The sequence below is a fragment of the Heloderma suspectum genome, chromosome 12, assembly GCF_057233095.1.
Source record: "Heloderma suspectum isolate Gila_16-S chromosome 12, 16-S_ref, whole genome shotgun sequence".
Classification (NCBI taxonomy): Eukaryota; Metazoa; Chordata; class Lepidosauria; order Squamata; family Helodermatidae; genus Heloderma; species Heloderma suspectum.
In genome coordinates, this window is record NC_139469.1 from 36,097,878 (window position 1) to 36,119,196 (window position 21,319).

The following is a 21,319-nucleotide window of genomic DNA, read 5'->3' on the forward strand; positions in this document are numbered from 1 at the left end:
CCAGAGGTTCTCTGATAGCAACGTTCTCTGCTTTCGGCTTTTCAGCATCTCGGAGAGTGGTCAACCGACAGAGTCAAATCTCGCGTCATTGAGGTAATGTTCAGTTGGACGGTTTGGTTTCCTCAGGAAGTGAAAATCCGAGATGCTTATCAAATGCTGAAGAAACAAGGTTTCCATCCACATCTTTCTCAGCATTCTCCCCCCCCCCCGTCTCAAGTCACACGGCCTCAGACCACAAGCCTGCTGACCAAATGGTTCTAATGCGCCTTTTCCTTGCAAGGCGTCTTAGCACTTGGTGGGGGGCAGGGGCGGAAGGGCACCCTTCTCTCTTTGGAACACTTACGTTGGGACAATGCTCCAGCAGCCGGCACTGGTTTATCCTGGTGGCTCTTGCAGGGTCTTGCAGCAATATGTTCTGAAGGTTCTGAAATGGAAGCCCATCAGAAACTGGAGTGCTGCCATTAACATATGCACTTTAGCTGGGTGTGCTGAGCCTGTCTGCACAGCATTTTTTCATTTTTGTTTCCACTTTTGTTTTCCTTTTGATGCCCACCAAGAGAGAAAAGCAGAACATGCCAGACATGTTTTGAATCTTGATATTCTGCATCCAGTCAACTCACTTAAATGCTCTTGTGCTGGTTCTGTTGCCTTAAACTTGTCTTCGTGGCATGTGTGTGTTGACCCTTCTTTCAGGAATCCCCCCTCCTCCTTTTGGTTTTGTTGACATTTTACAATAAAAAGTTAATTAGAAACCTTTCTTTCAGGAATTGTAAAACAAGACCCCAAACTAGTAGAGGACAAAATTTTACCACCACCTTCTCCAAGACCATCTAGCTCCATTTTTGATGCTGATGATGAGAACTCAAAGGTAACCTGATCCCGTTTGTGGCCAAGCCCCCACTGCAGGGGACAGCTGCGCCTTTCCATCCTCATCCCTGCTCTAATAATGAACTCAGCTGGTGAGTGCCAGCAGGACTGGAGCCAAAACAGGGCCACTGAGAGACAAGAGGGAGCTCAGGGTTTGCAGAAGTACAAGAAGTCTTTTTTCAAATTAAGGGAGCGAACATCCCCTGCCCAAGTGGCCCAGTAAGGACCAACCATGCTCAATAGCCACAGAATGTTGAGTGTCAGCTGGAAAAGAAAATGGGAAAGCTGGAGGGAGAGGGAATGGGGTGGGGTATCCTGGAGGAGGGCATGGCTGGCTGGCTGGCTGGCAGGGAGACTGAGCAGAAGCACTCCTGTCAAGGGGGAGGAAGTCCTGCGACATCTCATAACTATGTGCTGGCCAGCAGAGCAGCAAAATAAGGGTGCCCACATGTGAGGCTCTGTCGCCCTCCCAGTATGTTTGAGAAATACTGGTTTCCCCCAAAGGGAATGGGAAGATGGAGGGCTGTGCATGTGTGCTGCCCTCTTGTTGCCACGGAATCTGTGTATCACAAACAGAACATTGCAGTAGGGTTGGAAGTGTAGCTTTGGGGGTGTGGTGTCAGCCCTTCCTGCTTTTGCTGCTCTGCTGGTCCAGGCAGGGTGAGGGGGTGCCACAGGCAGGGTGAGGGGGTGCCACAGCCAGGATTCTTACCTCCTGCTCATTGCATTGCCTGCGAGAAACTGGGGTTAGGGTGTGTGCTGTCAAGCGCACATCCTGACCCTAATTGTCCCCTCCTGTCTACAACATTTTTAAGTTGTTTCGGGCTCAGACTACTGTGCAGCTTAAATAGTTCTTGGGAGAGAAGAGTTAATGTTGGGTTGGGAAAAGTACTTTCCCCTCTCATCTCAATTCACCATCTCAGAATAAGGCTTGGGGGCATTCCCCCAAACCCTGCTCACCCTCCGCACCACCATGAAACGTTAGCAGGTGACTTCTCCCCAGCTACTTGCCACCCCTAACCCTCCGACCTGGTGTAGGAAGGAAAGGCTTAACTCTCCCCCCCCCTCCCCCCCGGCCTCAGCTACACCTCAGGTCCAGCTGCAGAGTTTTGCTGTGGATATTTGCTTGTTCCTTCCGGTAATGATGCTCAGTCATTTGCTGATGCTGTGGATGCAGCAGCTTCTGACTTGGGTGCCTCCTCCCTTCTCCTCCAGCCTGTGGGGTGCCTGGGCAGGGATGTTTCGAGGATCAAGAAGTGGAATTGTGAGGCTCAGGATTCGGCAGCTTCCGCCGCACCACTGTCCTCCTTGTTCTGTTTGTGCTGGCAGCACTCCGGTCTTGTTCAGCCTGCGGTATACAGATTAGACTTAAACTGCACAAAAATCCAACGTTTGTGGACTCGAACCATTTTCTTTTTCATATTTTGGTTTAAAGACTATTCAGAGGAATGTTTTTTTTAGAATAAAAAGCCCTAAAGTCCTTTGATAAATGTTCAAAGCAACCATTTTTTAGCACTTGATCCTTTAGAAACTTTACTTAGGCTTTCCCCCCCTAGGCTTTTCAGCTAGCCCCCAAGCTGAAGTGCCCCTCTTTGGCTGCAGTGTGATGTTTCTGGCCCAGTTCTCACCTTCTCGCTTCCTCTCAACAGATTTTAACGAGGCTCCTAAAAAGCAAAAACCCAGAGGACCTGCAAGCAGCCAACAGGCTGATCAAAGGACTGATGAAAGAGGTAGGCATGTTCCCCTCTGTGTCAGGCAGCCGCTGATGTACAGATTGAGGCCGGCAGGCCGGCCCTGGGGTAGCCCTTCTCCCTCTCTCTGGTGTGTTTTCCTGGACTATCGGGTGCTTCTAGACCAGACATAGGGCTCCTAGTGCTACATATCAAAAGGCTTTGGGCAGCTCTTCCATCTTCTTCCTTCATGGATGTTTTCTGGTAGGAAAAACATACAAAAGAAGCAGTGGGAAAACACAAATGGATTACAAATGTCTGGACCTCCTGTGAAATTCTGTGTTTGAGGCAGGGCAATTGCAGGATAAAAGCCTCGTCTGGAAGCACCCTAGGTGATAAGACCTGCGCTGGTGGCTGTGGTGGAGAACGTGAAGCAAGGCTGCTGGTTGCTTAAGGAAGGGCCTTGCAATCTGAATGAGTCAGGCCCCTTGCAGGAGCAGGAGAAATTGGCCAAGGTGTCCAGGCGGATGAATGCCATCAAGGAAGCTCACCGCAGTGCTGATGCCCTGGAAGAGATGCTGAGTGGTTGCAAAGCAAGAGAGGGAGCAGGGATCCCCAAGCTGGCCCTGGAGGTTGTGCAGGTTAGTTCCCCTTTCTTCTCTTCCTGACGCTTTTGGAGCATCTCTGATGTCTGGGCAGGAAAAGTGCAGCAGGGATGCTCCTTCCTTGCAGGGAGTTCAATTCCTGCAGTCTCATATGCCACAGGGCCCCCACCTGCCTGGCCATGGGGGTGCAGATTGGGGAGGGTCTCCCAAGGACCATTGTGGGGCCAGTGCAGCTTGTTCAGCCTGCAATGGTGGACTGAGGTGCCCCCAGGGTCATAAAGGATCTGTTGTTTTCATTGCTTCCCCCAGTTCAGCTTTTGTATGCACTGCGTAGGAATGTAGACTAGGCTTAATCAAGTTCTGGCGCTTGACTTCAGCTTAATTTTGAGTGCCTGCACTCTATCGTAAAACCCATGTCTTAGTTAAATAAACATATTCCTCTGAGCATGTGTGTTGTGCTTTTTGCTCACCTTGACCGCCAGCTGGATGTGTACACTGGGCTGCGTGGCTGAGCCGGGGACGTTGCTTCTCAAGGGCAGCATGGTTTGGCTTCCTCCTTCCACAGGGCGCATGCTCCAAGTGTGAGAAGCTGAAACCGCTGATGTTCCGAGTGGCCAGCGAAACGGTGGAGGATGAGGAGGCTTTGGGTAATGTGTGCACAAAGCAGGGCTGGGGGCGGTGGAGATGCCTGGGAGGAGAGAGGGAACTCCAGAAGGTGGGCTGGTGCATTGGACATAGACCTGGCCATGGTACCGTAGATTTGGCCAGACTGAAAATCTGGTAAAACCTGCCAACGTTTGGCAAACGACTGGATTTTAATGCATTTTTCTTAGATGGTGTTTTATTATGGCAGACCAAAGAATGAGAATGACAGAATTTTAGTTACTGAAGTGCACATCTTAAAATGTGCTTTTTTAAAAAGTATTTTTATTTATAGGTTAAAACACTAGCTACACAGTGTTACAGCACTAGTTATACTAGCTTTACGGTTTTAGTTATGCACGGCATTGTATTCCCCCCTCCTTCCTGCAGTATAGACACTGCTCAAGAAGAAACTATACTGGCCAATCCAGCCTTAATGGTCCTTTTCGTCATTTCCTGCCCCCTTCCTCTCCCATCTCTAGAGCATGGGGAAAAAGGAAAACAGAGATTTTTGGTCCATGAGTAAAAAAAATATCCAAAAACCTCAGTTAGGCACTACCTTTATTGGGACCAATCACAATGCCACAAAAGAGTGTGCATGCCTTTGAGTTCTCCAGAAGTTCAAGGCAGGGGACAGGGAGGAACAGAGCAGTTAAAGAATCTTGTGGCCATGAGGTCTGCATTCTAGGCTCAGTTTTGATTGCAGACTGAATGGCTGAGCCATTGGTGGGGGCTGCAGGTATCTGATAACACCTAGCACTCTGGGGGAGGGAAGCCATGGCTGCCCCTCATTTCTGAAAACATAATGGCTGGCTGAAAAAAAGAAAAGTGTAAATCCGCACATTGGTGGCATGTGAGCTTGTTTTGGGTACATAGAATGCCAAGCTTCATTTCAGGATGTGACTAAACCAGACTCTCGGTGTCCATCTCAGGGAGGCCTCCTGGGAGTGCTGAGGCCACCCTCCGGGGCAGGACTGGCCCTCTCCTGCTCTGCCTGACCCTTCCATTTCAGCTGTTCTTGGGCTCTGCTCTTCCAGGGAGAGATCCCAGGGGCTACATTTGTGCTGGAGGCCAGCCCTGGTTTGTGGGAAGTTGTACTATCAGAAGAAGAGATGAACACTTGAACCTGTTGCTGCCGCTGCCACTGCCACTTCATATCATCTGTGCCTCTTGAGGGCTTTGGGCAGGGCTGCCTGTGGGATTAGGCTGAGAGATGCAGGGGACTGAATTTGGGATCTCTGTGTATCTGTGTTCTTCCTCTGAGCTATGGCCCCTCGCACATGAGAAACTGCACTGAGTCAAGCTGCTGGTATAGAATCATAGAATCATAGGGTTGGAAGGGGCCTACAAGGCCATCGAGTCCAACCCCCTGCTCAATGCAGGAATCTAAGTCAGAGCATCCCTGACAGAGGGCTGTCCAGCCTTGTCTTGAACGCCTCCAGTGTGGGAGAGCCCACCGCCTCCCTAGCGAATGGGTTCCATTGTCATATTGCTCTAAGTCTGGACATTTTTCCTGATGTTCAGCCGGAATCTGGCTTCCTGTCACTTGAGCCCATTCCTCCGTGTCCTGCACTCTGGGATGATCAAGAAGAGATCTTGGCCTTCCTCTCTCTGACACCCTTTCAAGTACTTGAAGAGCGCTATTATATCTCCCCTCAGTCTTCTCTTCTCAAGGCTAAACATGCCCAGTTCTTTCAGTCTCTCTTCATAGGGCTTTATTTCCAGTCCCCTGATCATCTTTGTTGCCCTCCTCTGAACCCTCTCCAGTTTGTCTGCATCCTTCTTAAAGTGTGGTGCCCAGAACTGGACACAGTACTCCAGATGAGGCCTAACCAGTGCTGAGTAGAGGGGAACTAGTACTTCCCGGGATTTGGAAGCTATGTTTCTATTAAAGTAGCCCAAAAGAGCATTTGCCTTTTTGGCAGCCGCATCACATTATTGGCTCATATCGACAACAATTCCAAGATCCTTCTCACTTTACTGTTGTTGAGCCACGTATCCCCCATCTTGCAACTGTGCCTTTGGTTTCTTTTTCCTAGGTGCAGAACTTGGCATTCATCCCTATTAAATGTCATTCTGTTGTTTTCTGCCCAGCGCTCCAGTCTATCCAGATCACTTTGAATTTTGTTTCTGTCTTCCAAGGTATTAGCGCTCCCGCCCAATTTTGTGTCATCTGCAAATTTGATCAGCATTCCCTGCACCTCCTCCTCCAAGTCATTAATAAAAATGTTGAAGAGCACTGGGCCCAGGACTGAGCCCTGCAGTACCCCACTCGTTACCTCTCCCCAGTTTGAGCAGGTCCCATTGATAAGCACTCTTTGAGTCCGATTCTGTAGCCAACTGTGGATCCACCGGATCGTTGTTTCATCTAGCCCACTTTGAGCTAGTTTGCTCATCAGGAGATCATGGGGCACTTTGTCGAAAGCTTTGCTGAAGTCGAAATATATGATGTCTACAGCATTCCCACGGTCTACAAGGGAGGTTACTTGATCAAAAAATGAGATCAGATTCGTCTGGCAGGACTTGTTTTTGACAAATCCATGTTGGCTTCGAGTAATCACTGCATTGTTTGCAAGGTGCTTCCAGATGGATTTCTTTATCATCTGCTGCAGAATTTTCCCAGGGATTGATGTCAGACTGACTGGTCTGTAGTTCCCAGGTTCCTCCTTTTTACCCTTTTTGAAGATAGGGACAACATTAGCTCTCCTCCAGTCATCTGGCACTTCCCCCGTCCTCCATGATTTCTCAAAGAGAATAGACAGCGGTTCTGAGAGTTCTTCTGCCAGTTCCTTTATGATTCTAGGATGCAGTTCATCTGTCCCTGGAGATTTGAACTCATTCCAAGTAATTAGGTGTTCCTTGACCATATGCCTATCGATCTCAAGCTGCAATCCTGCCCCTTCAGCCTGTACTTCGCCTTTGCCAGCGGGGTCATAGACCCTCTTTTGGGACAAGACTGAGCCAAAGTAGGAATTGAGCACCTCTGCCTTTTCTTTGTCATCCGTTATCGTTTTGCCATCCTTATTGAATAGCTGAACAACCATTTCTTTCCTCTGCCTTTTACTATGCACGTAGCTGAGGAAAGCCTTTTTGTTGCTTTTAGTATCCCTCGCTAACCTCAGCTCGTTCTCAGCTTTAGCCTTCCTGACACCATCCCTGCAATTCTGTGCTACCTGCCTGTACTTTTCCTTTGTTACTTGGCCTTCTTTCCACTTCCTATATGTGTCCTTTTTTGTTTTCAGGTCATCCCTAAGCTTTTTGTGAAACCACATTGGCTTCTTCTGTTGTCTTCCTCCTTTTCTTCTTGTTGGAATTGCTTGTAATTGTGCCTTGAGAATTTCCTTTTTTAAAAGCTCCCACCCATCTTGGACTCCTTTTCTCGTTAGCATCGCTTGCCATGGGACCTTCCTGATCATTATTCTGAGTTTATTAAAATCAGCTTTCCTAAAATCCAGGGTACGTGTTTGGCTACACTCGGCTTTTGCTTCCCTTAGAACCAAGAACTCAAGTACAACATGGTCGCTTTCCCCCAGAGTTCCTGTAACTGCTGCTTTATCCACTACATCATCTCTGTTGGTTAGGATCAAGTCAAGGATAGCCGATCCTCTAGTTCCTTCCTCTCCTTTCTGTAGGAGGAAGTTACCCGCCACACAAGTCAGGAATTTCCTGGAGGGGCCATGTTTTGCAGAATTTGTCTCCCGGCAAATATCAGGGAAATTGAAGTCCCCCATTGCTACTACATCATGCTTCCTTAAAACATTGGCTATTTGCTTTTCAAAAGTTTCATCCTTGTCTTCTCCTTGATTGGGTGGCCGGCAGTAGACTCCGATCACCAGGTTCCTTTTATTCTTTGCGCCATTTATTTTGATCCAGATGCTCTCGCTGGGGCTACCAAGCTCATCCTCCTGTATTTCTGTGCAGAGATATGTATTTTTCACATACAGTGCAACCCCACCTCCCTTTCTGTTCCTCCGGTTCTTTTTGAACAAGTTATATCCTTCAATTGCTGTATTCCAGTCATGAGAGTCATCCCACCAAGGCTCAGTTATACCTTGTTGTTGTTGTTCAGTCGTTCAGTCGTGTCCGACTCTTCGTGACCCCATGGACCATAGCACGCCAGGCCTTCCTGTCCTGCGCTCTCTCCCGGAGCGTGCTCAAGTTCATATTCATTGCATCCGTGATGCTATCTAGCCATCTCATCCTCTGCCGTCCCCTTCTCCTTTTGCCTTCAGTCTTTCCCAGCATCAGGGTCTTTTCCAGGGAGTTTTCTCTTCGCATTAGGTGGCCAAAATATTGGAGCTTCAGCTTCATTATCTGTCCTTCCAATGAGCACTCAGGGTTGATTTCCTTTAGGATGGACTGATTTGACCTCCTTGCAGTCCAGGGGACTCGTAAGAGTCTTCTCCAGCACCACAGTTCGAAAGCATCAATTCTTCGGCGCTCAGCCTTCCTTATAGTCCAGCTCTCACAGCCATACATTACTACTGGGAAAACCATAGTTTTGATTAGACGGACCTTTGTCGGCAAGGTGATGTCTCTGCTTCTTACTATGCTGTCTAGTTTGGCCATAGCTTTCCTCCCAAGGAGCAAGCGTCTTTTCATTTCATGGCTACAGTCACCGTCTGCGGTGATCTTGGAGCCCAAGAAAGTAAAATCTGTCACTGCTTCCATTTCTTCCCCTTCTATATGCCAGGAAGTGATGGGGCCAGATGCCATGATCTTCGTTTTTTTAATGTTGAGTTTCAACCCAGCTTTTGCACTCTCCTCTTTCACCCTCAACAAGAGGCTCTTTAGATCCTCTTCGCTTTCTGCCATTAGGGTGGTATCGTCTGCATATCGGAGGTTGTTGATAATTCTCCCAGCAATCTTAATTCCGACCTCTGATTCATCCAACCCGGCATTTCTCATGATGTACTCTGCATATAAGTTAAATAAGCAGGGTGACAATATGCAGCCTTGTCGTACTCCTTTCCCAATTTTGAACCAATCGGTTGTTCCATGTCTGGTTCTTACTGTTGCTTCTTGACCCTCATACAGGTTTCTCAGGAGACAGGTAAGGTGGTCTGGTACTCCCATCACTTTCAGAATTTGCCACAGTTTGTTGTGATCCACACAATCAAAGGCTTTAGCGTAGTCAATGAAGCAGAAATAGACGTTTTTCTGGAATTCTCTTGCTTTCTCCATGATGCAGCGAATGTTGGCGATTTGATCTCTAGTTCCTCTGCCTCTTCGAAACCCAGCTTGTACTTCCGGTAGTTCTCGGTTCGCATACTGCTGAAGCCTAGCTTGTAGGATTTTGAGCATCACCTTGCTGGCATGTGAAATGAGCGCAATTGTGCGGTAGTTTGAACACTCTTTGGCATTGCCCTTCTTTGGAATTGGAATGTAAACTGACCTTTTCCAGTCTTGTGGCCACTGTTGAGTGTTCCAGATTTGTTGGCATATTGAATGCAGCACTTTAACAGCATCATCTTTTAGGATTTTAAATAGCTCGGCTGGAATACTGTCATCTCCGCTAGCTTTGTTGTTACTAATGCTTCCTAAGGCCCACTTGACTTCACTCTCGAGGATGTCCGGCTCAAGTTCAGTGACCGCACTATCATGGCTATCAGGGACATTCAGATCTTTCCTGTGTAGTTCTTCTGTGTATTCTTGCCACCTCTTCTTAATCTCATCTGCTTCTGTTAGGTCCCTGCCTTCTTTGTCCTTGATCATGCCCGTCTTTGCACAAAACGTTCCCTTGAGATCTCCAATTTTCTTGAAGAGATCTCTAGTCTTTCCCATTCTGTTGTTTTCCTCGATTTCTTTGCATTGTTCATTTAAGAAGGCCTTCTTGTCTCTCCTTGCTATTCTCTGGAACTCTGCATTCAGTTGGGTATATCTTCCCCTTTCTCCCTTGCTTTTCGCTTCCCTTCTTTCGTGAGCTACTTGTAAAGCCTCATCAGACAGCCACTTTGCTTTCTTGCATTTCTTTTTCTTTGGGATGGATTGAGTTGCTGCCTCCTGAACAATGTTACGGACCTCCGTCCATAGTTCCTCAGGCACTCTGTCTATCAGGTCTAATCCCTGAAATCTATTCCTCACCTCCACTGTATATTCATCAGGGATATGATTTAGGTCATACCTGAACGGTTTAGTGGTTTTCCCGACGTTCTTTAATTTAAGCCGAAATTTTGCAAGAAGCAGCTCATGATCTGAGCCACAGTCAGCTCCAGGTCTTGTTTTTACTGACTGTATGGAGCTTCTCCATCTTTGGCTGCAAAGGACATAATCAATCTGATTTCGATATTGACCATCTGGTGATGTCCATGTGTAGAGTCGCCTCTTGTGCTGTTGGAAAAGAGTGTTTGCTATGATCAGCATGTTCTCTTGGCAAAACTCTATTAGCTTTTGTCCTGCTTCATTTTGTACACCAAGGCCATGCCTGCCTGTTATCCCGGTGATTTCTTGACTTCCTACTTTAGCATTCCAATCCCCTATGATGAAGAGGACATCTTTTGTTGGTGTTAGTTCTAGAAGGTGTTGTAGGTCTTCATAGAACCGATCAACCTCAGCTTCTTCGGCCTCAGTGGTTGGGGCATAGACTTGAATTACTGTGATGTTGAATGGTTTGCCTTGGATTCGTACTGAGATCATTCTATCATTTTTAAGATTGTACCCCAGTACTGCTTTTCCCACCCTTTTGTTGACTATGAGTGCTACTCCATTTCTTCTCAGGGATTCTTGCCCACAATAGTAGATATGATGGTCACCTGAATTAAATTCGCCCATGCCTGTCCATTTTAGTTCGCTGATTCCCAAGATGTCGATGTTCAATCTTGCCATCTCATGTTTGACCACCTCCAGCTTACCTTGATTCATTGATCTGACATTCCAGGTTCCTAAACAATATTGTTCTTTACAGCATCGGATTTTCTTTTCACCACCAGACACATCCACAGCTGAGTGTCCTTTCGGGTTTGGCCCAGCTGCTTCACTCTTTCTGGCGCTACTTGGAAATACCCTCTGCTCTTCCCCAGTAGCATATTGGACACCGTCCGACCTGAGGGGCTCATCTTCCGGCGTCATCTCTTTTAGCCTTGTGATACGTTCCATGGGGTTTTCTTGGCAAGAATACTGGAGTGGGTTGCCATTTCCTTCTCCAGTGGACCACATTTTGTCAGAACTCTCTGCCATGACCTGTCCGTCTTGGGTGGCCCTGCACGGCATAGCTTATGGCTTCACTGAGTTACGCAAGCCCCTTTGCCACAACAAGGCAGTGATCCATGAAGGGGCAGTTATACCTATCAGGTCATAATATCCCTCCTGTATTAAGAGTTCAAATTCGTTCTGTTTGTTTCCCATACTCTGGGCATTGGTATATAGACATCGAAGACCATGTGCTCCATAGTCTGGCTTTCTTCCTACATGTGTCTGACGAGTATTATTGGGTGCTATCAGAGCTGTTCTCTCCGTTGCAGTGCATGCGCCTACGTCCATTATTACCCCCAACATTACATCTCCCTTCCCTGTAGGATTCAGTTTAAAGCCCTCCTGGAGTTCTCTAGGGTCATATCCAGCCCTGCTGCCTGAACTCCTGTGAATTGGGAGTTGCCAAGATTGAACCTGGGACTTCCCGCATGCCAAGCAGGTGCTCTGTTGCTGAGCACTGGGCCTGCAGGCCTTCTACACCATGTAACACAGCTGGGGTGGGAGGGTGGGGGTTCTAGGCTGGAGGGGATGAGGTTCAGGCAGGGTTTCCCCCCTCCGCCCTCCTCTTAGCATTGTGTGATGTCCGGGGTGGCAAATTCCCTCTCCTGTTTCGGTAGCAGAGGTTCTACAAGCAAATGACCGGCTCGTGCAGGTGCTTCACTTAAGCAAGAAGCTTGTGAGCACCAGCAGGGATTCTGTGGCGAGCTTCAGTGGCACCACCGGTAGGTATGCTGTAAAGGGCTGGTCCTGGGCGGATGGAGCCCAGGAGGGAGGGAGGGGGCAAAACAAGATGGGGTGGTGCCTCTGGTCCTCCATGTTTTTTGGGACAGAAATGAGGAAGGAGAAGGCTTTGCAAGGGACTGGAAGGAGGGTCAGAAGGGTGAGCAGAAAACTGCCCCACTGCACTGTGGTGGACCAAATTGCACATGAAAGGGTAGGCGAATTTGAAAAATCGCTGCTTTGAAGCAAAACAGTAAATTGAAACATCCTCTTCAGGGTCTTCTGTATCCGCTTAGCTGGCTGGCAAAGTAGCTAGTCTGGGAGCATGTTAAGAGAGCAATCCTATGGGGGGAGACAGCCACCTCCGAACTCGGCGGCGACTGCCTGTCCACTGCAGGGCAGGAGGAGTGGTGAGGAGCGCATCTCCTCCGTGCTCCCACTGCCCTGCTGTTGTAGCCAGGCAGCCGACGTCAGCTGTCTAGCGGCAGGACCTCGGAGCGCGGGGTGGGCAGGCCAGACGACACATAGGGAGTGTCGTACCAGCACCTCCGACCTCCCCACTCCCAGGAACGCTGCGTTTCCCCACTCTGCACTGCTCTGACGAGCATGGGGCCGATCGCGCTGCCTGTGAGGTGGCGGGGGAGGGGTGGAGGGCGGTCCTCCGGGAACCAACTGATCCTATGGCCGTCTAGCTGCTGTCTAGCGGCCATAGGATTGCGCCCTAAGAAACGTGGCTTAACCCTTGTCAGCCAGCAAGCAGAGGGTTATTCAGCAGCTGCAACTGACTAAAGCTACCTGAACTGGCAAACGAGCTACTCCCCAAGGAGCGGAACGGCGTTCCAAAATACTTTCCTCTAACTGAGCAAACTTGGCTCAGTTCTTGAACCATTTATCCTACTTGACAGTAACATCACTCAGGAACCCCAGTAAAGGTGAAACGCCACAGAACAGCGGCAGTCGGGCTGGGAGGAAGGAAGGTCAGCCCTAAACCTAGGAGCTGGCATCCCTGCATGTAACAGTCCCTCACTATTGCACTGCAGAGAAAATGTCCGCATGTTCACCAGCATCCTCTTTGGAATGACGGCTGCTCTCTGGAACATTCCTGCTTTCCTTTCAGCAGAGCCTCAGCCCCCTCCAGATGGTGTGAACAGCCTCCCGCTCATCGACTTCTCTGAGCTGGATTCAGTGTTCCAGGCTCCCGTAGAGTTGCAAGGGAATGCAAAGACAGAATCCTTCCAAGGCAGGCTGCACTCCTCCCCCTCCACCCACTCACTAGATGAGGAGCTGGTGTCATTAGGTGAGTGTTGGAGACTGGAGCTCAGGGGCTGTGGTGAGTTTGCACATCTCCCTTGAAGCTCCTGACCTCAAACGGAAGTTGTGGTTCGGTTCTCTGGCTTCTTATTGCTGGAAAGGGTGTGCAGGAGAAGAGAGTTTGAGGAAGCTGATGGGGGTGGTGGTCTCTGTCTCATTACTGTGATCATGCTGTCTCCTTTGTCAAACTCTTTTCAGCAACACCAGACAGGCTGCTTAACAAGATCAGCCTCGGATGGCCTTCTCTCTGTCCCATCAGCCAGGACAGCTAGACTGGTGGGGACGAGGGAGAGGGCCTTTTCTGTGGTGGCCCCCACTCTGTGGAACTCCCTCCCTAGAGAAACCCGGCCGGGCCCCCTCTTTAATGAGCTTCCGTCGTGCATTAAAAACGTGGTTGTTCAGGCAGGCATTTGGGGTGGGTTAGGGTATTTTAGAAAATGTTTTTATTGTAGAATTTTATTGTTTTAAACTGTTTTATTATATGCTTTATACATCGCCCAGAGTGGCTGGGTGACCAGCCAGATGGGCGATTAATAAATCTAATAAATAAAAGCACTATGAACCAATATAATTCCAAGCCAGGAATGAGTTACAATATGGGCAGTGTGTGAATGAGTTCTGCTGTGGCTCCCACTGGCAACTTCCTAGCTGTCTATATGACCCAGGCCAAGCCCATTTGTGGTGGGGGCTTCAGAGCCCACGAGGAGCAGCCAGGACAGAAGATCCTGCCAGGGCGCTTGGAGCTGTCCTGCTTCTCCCTTGCCTGCCCCCTCCTCCCATGAGAATGAGGAGGGAGCTGGGCTGTGTTTACTTGGTTGGCTGCAGATTTCTCTTTCTCCTGGTGCAGGGCAGAATGACAGAAGTAGGAAGGAGGGGAGTGATGCTACTGCAGTCATCTAGGCAAGAGATAAGCAGAGCATGGGTGCAGGTTTGCAGGACAGCATTATGGTTTTACTGGAAAGAAAAACATTACCTCCAGCTGCGTGGCTGTCTCTGCCAGGTTTCCCCAACAGCCCAGTGGCTGGGGCTCCATTCTCCAGTGTGTTCCATGAAGTGACACCTCCATTGCCCTCGTGCCATCTCCCAAGCGGGCACTCCTTGGCCGAGCTATTCATCCCACTGGATTCAATTACTCTGAGTGAGTGTGGGGATCTGGGGTTTCCTTCAAGGCACCATAGCAGGGCAGCCATGATTGCTGCTGCGGCTCTCTTGGTGGCCTGCAGGCTGCACTGGGGCCACGGGGCCTCGCTAGCTGGCCCTTCGTTTGTTCCCCTGTGGCTGTCCTAGCCCCAGGCACCATGTTGTGTTAGGAGAGGGCGCATGGGCATCTGCTTACTGATTCCGCTCACCTACTCTGTTTCTTGTCCCCAACAGGCACGATTCCACCAGTCAACATCTGTGAGCGGAACGGCCTGAAGGCCATGCTCCACTTCTCCAGGGACCCAGTCCCCAGCCACCCAGCCACCAGGGTGCTGGTGCTCTCCCTGCTCAGCACCTGCCCATATCCAGTCCGGCACATTGTGTTTCAGGCTGCTGTGCCCAAGGTGGGAGACCAGGGCTGCCCAAAGAGCCCCTCCCTCTGGGCCTCTGCTCTCATGCTGAATTCAGGATTCCACACACCCTCTAAATGTAACAGGCATCCAGAACTGGGGATCTTGTAATGCAAAAATGCAAATGGTTGTTTTAATTGGGACAGCATGAATATTAGACCCCTCTTGGGAAGTCTGGGTAAAACTGTGACCTAGGGTGGCTCTGTTTTGCCTAGAATTTCCCGAGAGAGGTCTAATACTCATGTTGTCCAAATTAAGACTTCATAACAAAGGGGCTAAAAGGGCCGGGTGCTCCTGAAGGTGGCATCTTTGAGAACTCGGGCTGAGTTCGGAAGCCATCGAGAGTTCGGAAGCCATCGAGCTAAGAGGCTTGGGATCAGGAGACTCCTGGGGGCTGCTTCCTCCTACATGATCCTGCCTGTCCCATTAGGCCGGCCCGTCTGAGCATCCCACCACCACCTCTGTGGCATCACCAGACAGAGGCGCTCATGAGAGTGGCCTGGCCCTATTCTGAATGGCACTTTGGCGCTAGCTGAAGCCTTTTCTGTCCCAGCAGGATGTGGGCAGGGGCGCGGTCACTGCTTGATTTTATCACGCCTGACTCCCCATCTGTGTTGATTGTTTTCTGCTCCTCCTGTTGGTGCTTCCTTTTTTTAACTTGGCCTCCTTGGGCATTTCGGTTTGAAATGGAAAGGTGGGAGAGAGACATTTGAATTGGTAAGAGCCCTTAGGCAATACCTGGCTGGCACGGGCCGTGGGCCTCTCCAGCTGCTCCTCGTGCTTTGCTGGTGTGCAAAGGGAGCTCCTGACTCCTCCTGTCTTTTCTCTTCCTTGCTGGTGAATGGCAGTCGATGGCCATCAAGCTGCAGCCAGCCACGGGCTCAGAGCTGCCTGCCTTCAACCCACTCCTGCCCCCAACTGTGATTTCCCAGGTCTTGCTGCTGGCCAACCCCCACAAGGTACGTGGCTGGGACAGGTGGCGCATGGCCTGTGAGTCTGTGCTGGGACCAGAGGAGGAGGCTGTGCAGCCGGCAGTTGCCAGAGATGCCGCCACAGCCAGGCGCTGGTGACCCTTCTGCTGATGGGGGGGGGCGCTTGTTCAAAATCTAGGGCAGGGCCGGGGAACCTGTGGCCCTCCAGATGATGTTGGACTGGGGTCCAGCATCCCTGACCATTGGCCATACTTGCTGCAGCTGGTGGGAGTTGGAGGTCAGCAACATGTGCAGGGCCAGATGTTCCTCACCCTTGTAATTTCCCCTGGTGGAAGCTTTGGCCCTTTCCTGGGCCATGTTTTCTTACAACTAGAAATGATGGGCAGGGACTGGTTTGTTAGTGGTTCCCAGAGCTTAATTTGAGCTGGGGTGGTTGTGATTGGGACTCATTCCCATGGTGGAACTCTGGCTCTGAGTGTGCCTTGTTCCTCCTCTCCCCACCCAGTGCCTTCAGCCTCCACCACACCAGATGGAAGAGCTTCTGGGACAGAAGTGATTGGGTTCTTGTTCCCCCTTCCAGGAGGGCAAGCCTGCCTACAGCGGGTTGGCAAAAGTGGTTTGGCTGAGAAAGCAGAGGGCCTTAACATCTGTCCTTTTCTTTCTCCCTGCCCCAGGCTCCCCTCCGACTGAGATACCGGTTGCTGTTCAGCCAGGATGATCGGGCTCACAGTGAAGTTGGGGAGGTGGTGGATTTCCCCCATGCAGACTTTTGGGGAGGGAGCTGAAGATGGGAATTGGCCACAGCTTCCCCAGTGTCTTCTGAAGGTGACCCAAAGCCTTCCTTGTGGCCCTTGTGCCCAGACTCCGACGTGGTTGCGTGAAGCTTTTGACCATGACAGCTTCTTCTTTCTGTAAACCAATCAGTATTTTTTTTGATAAAAAAAAAAATTAGCTATCTCTGTATTCATTTGGACTTCAGAAATGGCATTGGATATTTTTTCTCCAATAATGTTGAAGGGACCAATTGATTGCTGACTCATAGTATAAGAATATTTGACTTAAGCTAGAAATATTGCTTTTCACATATTTCGTGATGTGTAAACTAAGAATTGGTTGTTGTCTTCTGCAAAAAAACCCCCACAGCCAACCTGCCCTTCTAGCTATTGGATGAGCTGACATGATGTCATGAACTGTTTGTGACCCACAAAATATGGACATATGCTGCAGTTTCTAAGAGTGGAAGGTCAGCAAGTTGAAAAACCCTCAATTAGGGCCTAAAAACATGAACGGCTGAGCACTGTTGCCAAGAGTGTCTGGGGAGATACTGGGGGAAGCTGAAAAGCTGGGATGGGAGATCGCTCAGGAGACGGAACTATAAGGACAGGGTGGCAGAAAGAAGAGGGGTAGCACAGGGAATTTAATGCAAAAGAGAAACGACTTCTCAGGAATTCTGGAACCACCCGAATCAGGAACTTTGCAGCATATGCATTGGAACACTTTTTATAACTCTCAGCTGTTTATAGATCACCTAATGCATTGAGCCAGCTAAAGATGCAATCATATTCCGATAGTTGGCAGCCTCTGAAGTTGGAGGCTGCTGAGAATCCAATGCAGGGCGACCGTAGACAAAAATGTCTAGCATTTTTGGCTAGACAGCCAATTTTGGCTGTCTAGCCGCAGCTTCGGGGAGGGAAGTAGGCCACACAGCACATAGGAAGCTGCGTAACGTGGCTTCTGCGGTCCTCTCCCCACCCCCGTGCTACGGCCACCCTTTTCCCATTTCTGCACTCCATTTCCGAGCGTGGAGAAGTAGCCAGCGCGGAGAGAACCACGCCAGCTATGAGGGGGCAGGGAGCGTGGTTTTTGGAAACTGCATTCAGACCCTTGGCTCCAACCTCAGTCCCCAGAAACTGAAAAATCCTATGGCCCTCTAGACAATGTCTGGTGGACATAGGATTGTTTCCTCCCTCTATTTTTAGTTTGCAAGTTAGAGCCAGCATAGGGTTGCAGAGTCTTTATGACTGGGTTCGGATGACATAATAACCCATGATGGGTTAAATAAGCCACCATGGTTTATTTAACCCATAATTGGTTATTGTGTCGTCTGTCAGGAATGTTTAAATCCATGATGGCTTATTTGGCCAAAATAAGCCACTCTGATAACCCATAGTCTGCAGTAAGGGTTATTTAACCCACCATGGCTTAGTATGTCATCTGGTGCTCAATGTGGCTTATTCTGATATCCTACAGAGTCACCTGGCAAAGGCAGTCAAACCCGTTGTGGCTGCTCTGCTCCAGCCTGAAGAGCTCATTTTCCAAGATCTGACGAGCAGCCCAGGGACGACCGCAGCCAAAGAAGCACAGCCTTCCCTGATATTGCTCTACAGTTACAAAATGACAGTTTTCCCCAAGTACAATGACAGGCTCGCTTTATCATGCTACCCCGCTACAGCGAAGTTACACAATGACAGGCTTCCCTGATTGCCACTTTGAAATTGCAGAACTTGGAAAATAGGGGAACAGGGGAAATTGGGGAACTGCTCACTTTTCCATGAAGAAGCACAGTTCTGCAATAATCCACTACAGCATCTGGAGGCTCCCCGTGAAGGCACTCCACCTCTACAATTTTGCCCCATTCCAGCAAACTGTCAGGCAGTTAGAGCTGCCACCCCTTTTTGCTTCTCTGGTTACTTTTCCGTGAAGAAGCAAAATGGATATGGGGGAAATGCACAATTGCACTATTGTGCAAATTCGCTTTAGTGCTAAAGCGCTATAGCAAACAGAAGGGGCTCTGCCAGCAATGTTGGGGGGAATGTGAAATGCGCAACTCCACTGTATCGCTAACATGCTATAGCATTTAGCAATTTTGAGATAATAAAGGCTTCATGCCAGCAATGGGTGGGTGGGGTCTTTTGCACAATTTTGCTTTGGAGTTAAAGTGCTTTAACACTATAGGGAACAGAAGCGGCTCTGCTTGCAATGTCTGGGTGGGGGTGAAATGTGCAACTCCCCTTTATTGTTGTTGATTTTGGACAATGAAGGCATCTATGCCAGCAATGGCTATGGGGGGAAATGAGCAGTTGAGGATTTTGTCCCAATCCTGCAAACCCCCAAGGGTTTATTTGTAACACTCCCTTTTTGTTGCACTTGGGATTTTCTCTCCTCTAGGGTAATAGTGCAGGGTTTTGATGGTGCATTGGGTGCCTCCGGCTGCATGTGAAGTTTGGTCCTGATCCTGCAAATGTCCACGGTATCTCGGAAGCTAAGCGGGGTCAGCCCTGGTTAATACTTGGATGGGAGACCACCTGGGAATCAGGCTTCCTGCACTGAGCAGGGTTGGACTTGATGATCTTGTAGGCCCCTTCCAACCCTATGATTCTATTATAGCTGCCCCCTCTTTTTGGTGCACCTGGGATTTTCCTTCCTCTGGGGTAACTGTACAGGGTTTTGATGGTGTTGGGTGCCTCCCAACTCGGGGAACCAGTGTATGAAGTTTGATCCTGATCATGCAAACTTCCAGTGCTTTAGAGCCACCACCCCCTTGTCGGGGAGGGGGATGCTGGAAGTGTTCAATTAAGCCCCTGTACTTCACCCCACACCTCTCCCCTCTCGTGGGATATTGTAGGTTAAAACAGGCTGCTGCGATGTTGTCAATGGGTGAAACAGCACCACTGCTTGGGTGGGGGATTAACTCGGATTACACACAGTAGCTTCATTAGCTACTCATAGTAGCTTCTTAGCCTGGTTCTGTGGTGGGGCATCATGGACTATTTTAAAAATAAGCTATTGTGAGTAGCTTATTAAGCCACCATGGCATAAAGTGATGTCCGAACATGGCCAATATGTACCAGTAACTGAAGCCATTTCTAACTTGGAAAGGCTGCAGACCAGCATAGTCCAAAGTTTGTCCCAGGGTTGCAGTCATTACTATGCATTTGTTTTTGCCTTTGCCTTTTCTCAGGGTGGCATTATTGTGGAATGGCTTAACTGATTAGGGGAGCATAGCCTTCACTCCATCCTATGATCTGTCATAGTGCGTCTTGAGGTTTTCACATGAAAGAAAACAGAGGAACATGTTTTGTGTGTCTGGTTGGGACAAAGGATTTTACGAAGGCCAAAGAAAAGTTCGGTAGGATCCCATGGCTAGAAATTCTGAAGAAGAAAAGAGTTCAAGAGGAACTGAAATACTGAAGGCATACTCACAAGCTGTTCCCATGAGAAGGAAAAGCAGGGGACATTTAAAGCCTGTGTGGCTCTGAAGAGCTGAGACCCAAAAGGGTCTTGAACAGCACATGGAATGGTGGAAATATGACCAAGGAGGAGTACAACTGAGTTGCCCAAACCTGTAAGGGTGGCATCAGAAAGGCCCAGAGTGGGCTGAAGCTGGTGAAGGATGCTAAAAACAACAGAAAGGGCTGCAGACAGGTGAACTGCGTCAAGGCTGGCAACAAGCAAATGTTCCCATCTCCAAAAGGGGGAAAGGTAGATCCAGGAAACCACAGTCTGATGTCAATACTGGGCAAAACTCTGGAACAGATTATTAAGCAGTCAGCCTGTGAGCATCTAGAAAATAGTGCATTGATTCGTAGGAGCCAACATGGGTTTCTCAGGAATAAGTCATGCCAGACCAATGTCCTTTTTTAGTGAGTCATGGGAATATTGTGAACATAGTATATCTTGATTTCAGCACAGTGTTTGATAAGGTTTCCCTTGATATCCTTGTTGACAAGATGGTAAAATGTGGGTTGGATGCTATTGTGGTGGATCAACAGCTGGTTGAGCAACTGCATTCAGCTGGTTTGCATGACCAAGTCACCGTGCATGTGGTGTGTGCCATGGCCTGCTCTGAGGTTATGTGAGGGCTGTTTAATCCTTGCATGACCCTTGCCACCCGGATTCAGATTGCACAACAAGTTGTGGCTTGAATATTCAAAAGTTATCTGGCAGGCCGCAGTGGGCTGCCATGATCATGTGAACCAGGTCAAACAGTGCTATGGCTCAGCATCCTCCTGGAAGGAGATCTCTAGAGAAGTGCTGTTCAGCATTTTTAATAAATGACTTGGATGAGGTTGTAGAGGGGTTGCTTATCAAACTTGCAGATGACACTGTCAAGGTTCTACTTATGACCTGGGCTCCCTGAGCAACCCCTTAAGGATCTCTTGCCTCCTTAAGAGTCCCACCTTCTTTCTTTTAAACTTCCCCTTCCCAGTAACATGGGGCTTAGGCTGTAGATGTGGGGTGACTGACACTCTAAACACAGGGTTTAACCACAGCAGTTTGCTAGTAGATTTAAAGCAAACAAATGACAACTAAAGGTATTATACAATAGAGCTGAGTGACACAAAAGGCATTAAAAGAAAATAAAACGTGCAAAACCCAAGTTCCTCTGCCCTAGCTGTCCTTCAGACTTTTCTAGGTTGCTTCTTCCTGCTCCCTCTTCAGACTCTGCTCTCACCTCAGGCTCTGGCTGCCTCACTCTTGCGCCTTCTGATTCTTACCGGCTCTCTCCCTCTTTATATACCCGCCTCCCTCAAAACTGAGTTTCAAACCTGAAGAAATGAAACTAAGTGGAGAAATTAAACTGACAACCGGAGAAATTAAACTACTCAGGGTTGCCCCCCCCCGCACAGAAAACTCCAGGCCCCCAAGGCTGACCTTTTCCCGCTTTGCCTCTGTAGGCCTCAAACCTCCGCTGACACGCAGCGGGGGGGGCCCGGCGCCCGGAAGGCAGGATCGAGATTCGAGAGGATCTGCACAGGCTGGGACGCTGGGCTGAGACCGACCAGATGAAACTCGGCCGAGACGTGAAGGGCTCGTTTATTTAGGCGCCG

General features: G+C 49.2%; 1 protein-coding gene across 12 annotated transcripts in view; it reads left to right on the forward strand.

Annotated features, from left to right (window-relative positions):
* The window catches only part of GGA2 (golgi associated, gamma adaptin ear containing, ARF binding protein 2), a 30,607-nt gene extending 12,226 nt beyond the window's left edge, over positions 1–18,381 (forward strand). For 3 of the 12 annotated variants that reach the window (XM_084819134.1, XM_084819124.1, XM_084819129.1), the window contains 11 exons: positions 46–169; positions 765–868; positions 2,517–2,597; positions 3,032–3,178; positions 3,708–3,789; positions 11,593–11,697; positions 12,813–12,992; positions 14,007–14,144; positions 14,381–14,550; positions 15,405–15,515; positions 16,163–18,381. In XM_084819134.1, coding sequence (XP_084675260.1) covers positions 46–169; positions 765–868; positions 2,517–2,597; positions 3,032–3,178; positions 3,708–3,789; positions 11,593–11,697; positions 12,813–12,992; positions 14,007–14,144; positions 14,381–14,550; positions 15,405–15,515; positions 16,163–16,273 — 1,353 coding nt within the window. In that variant the 3' untranslated portion in view covers positions 16,274–18,381. Of the gene's footprint in view, positions 1–45; positions 170–764; positions 869–2,516; positions 2,598–2,805; positions 3,179–3,707; positions 3,790–11,592; positions 11,702–12,812; positions 12,993–14,006; positions 14,145–14,380; positions 14,551–15,404; positions 15,691–16,162 lie in introns of those variants that run through there. The other 9 variants (XM_084819127.1, XM_084819132.1, XM_084819126.1 and 6 more) reach the window with 6 other exon arrangements.
* The last annotated feature ends 2,938 nt before the right edge of the window (positions 18,382–21,319 follow it).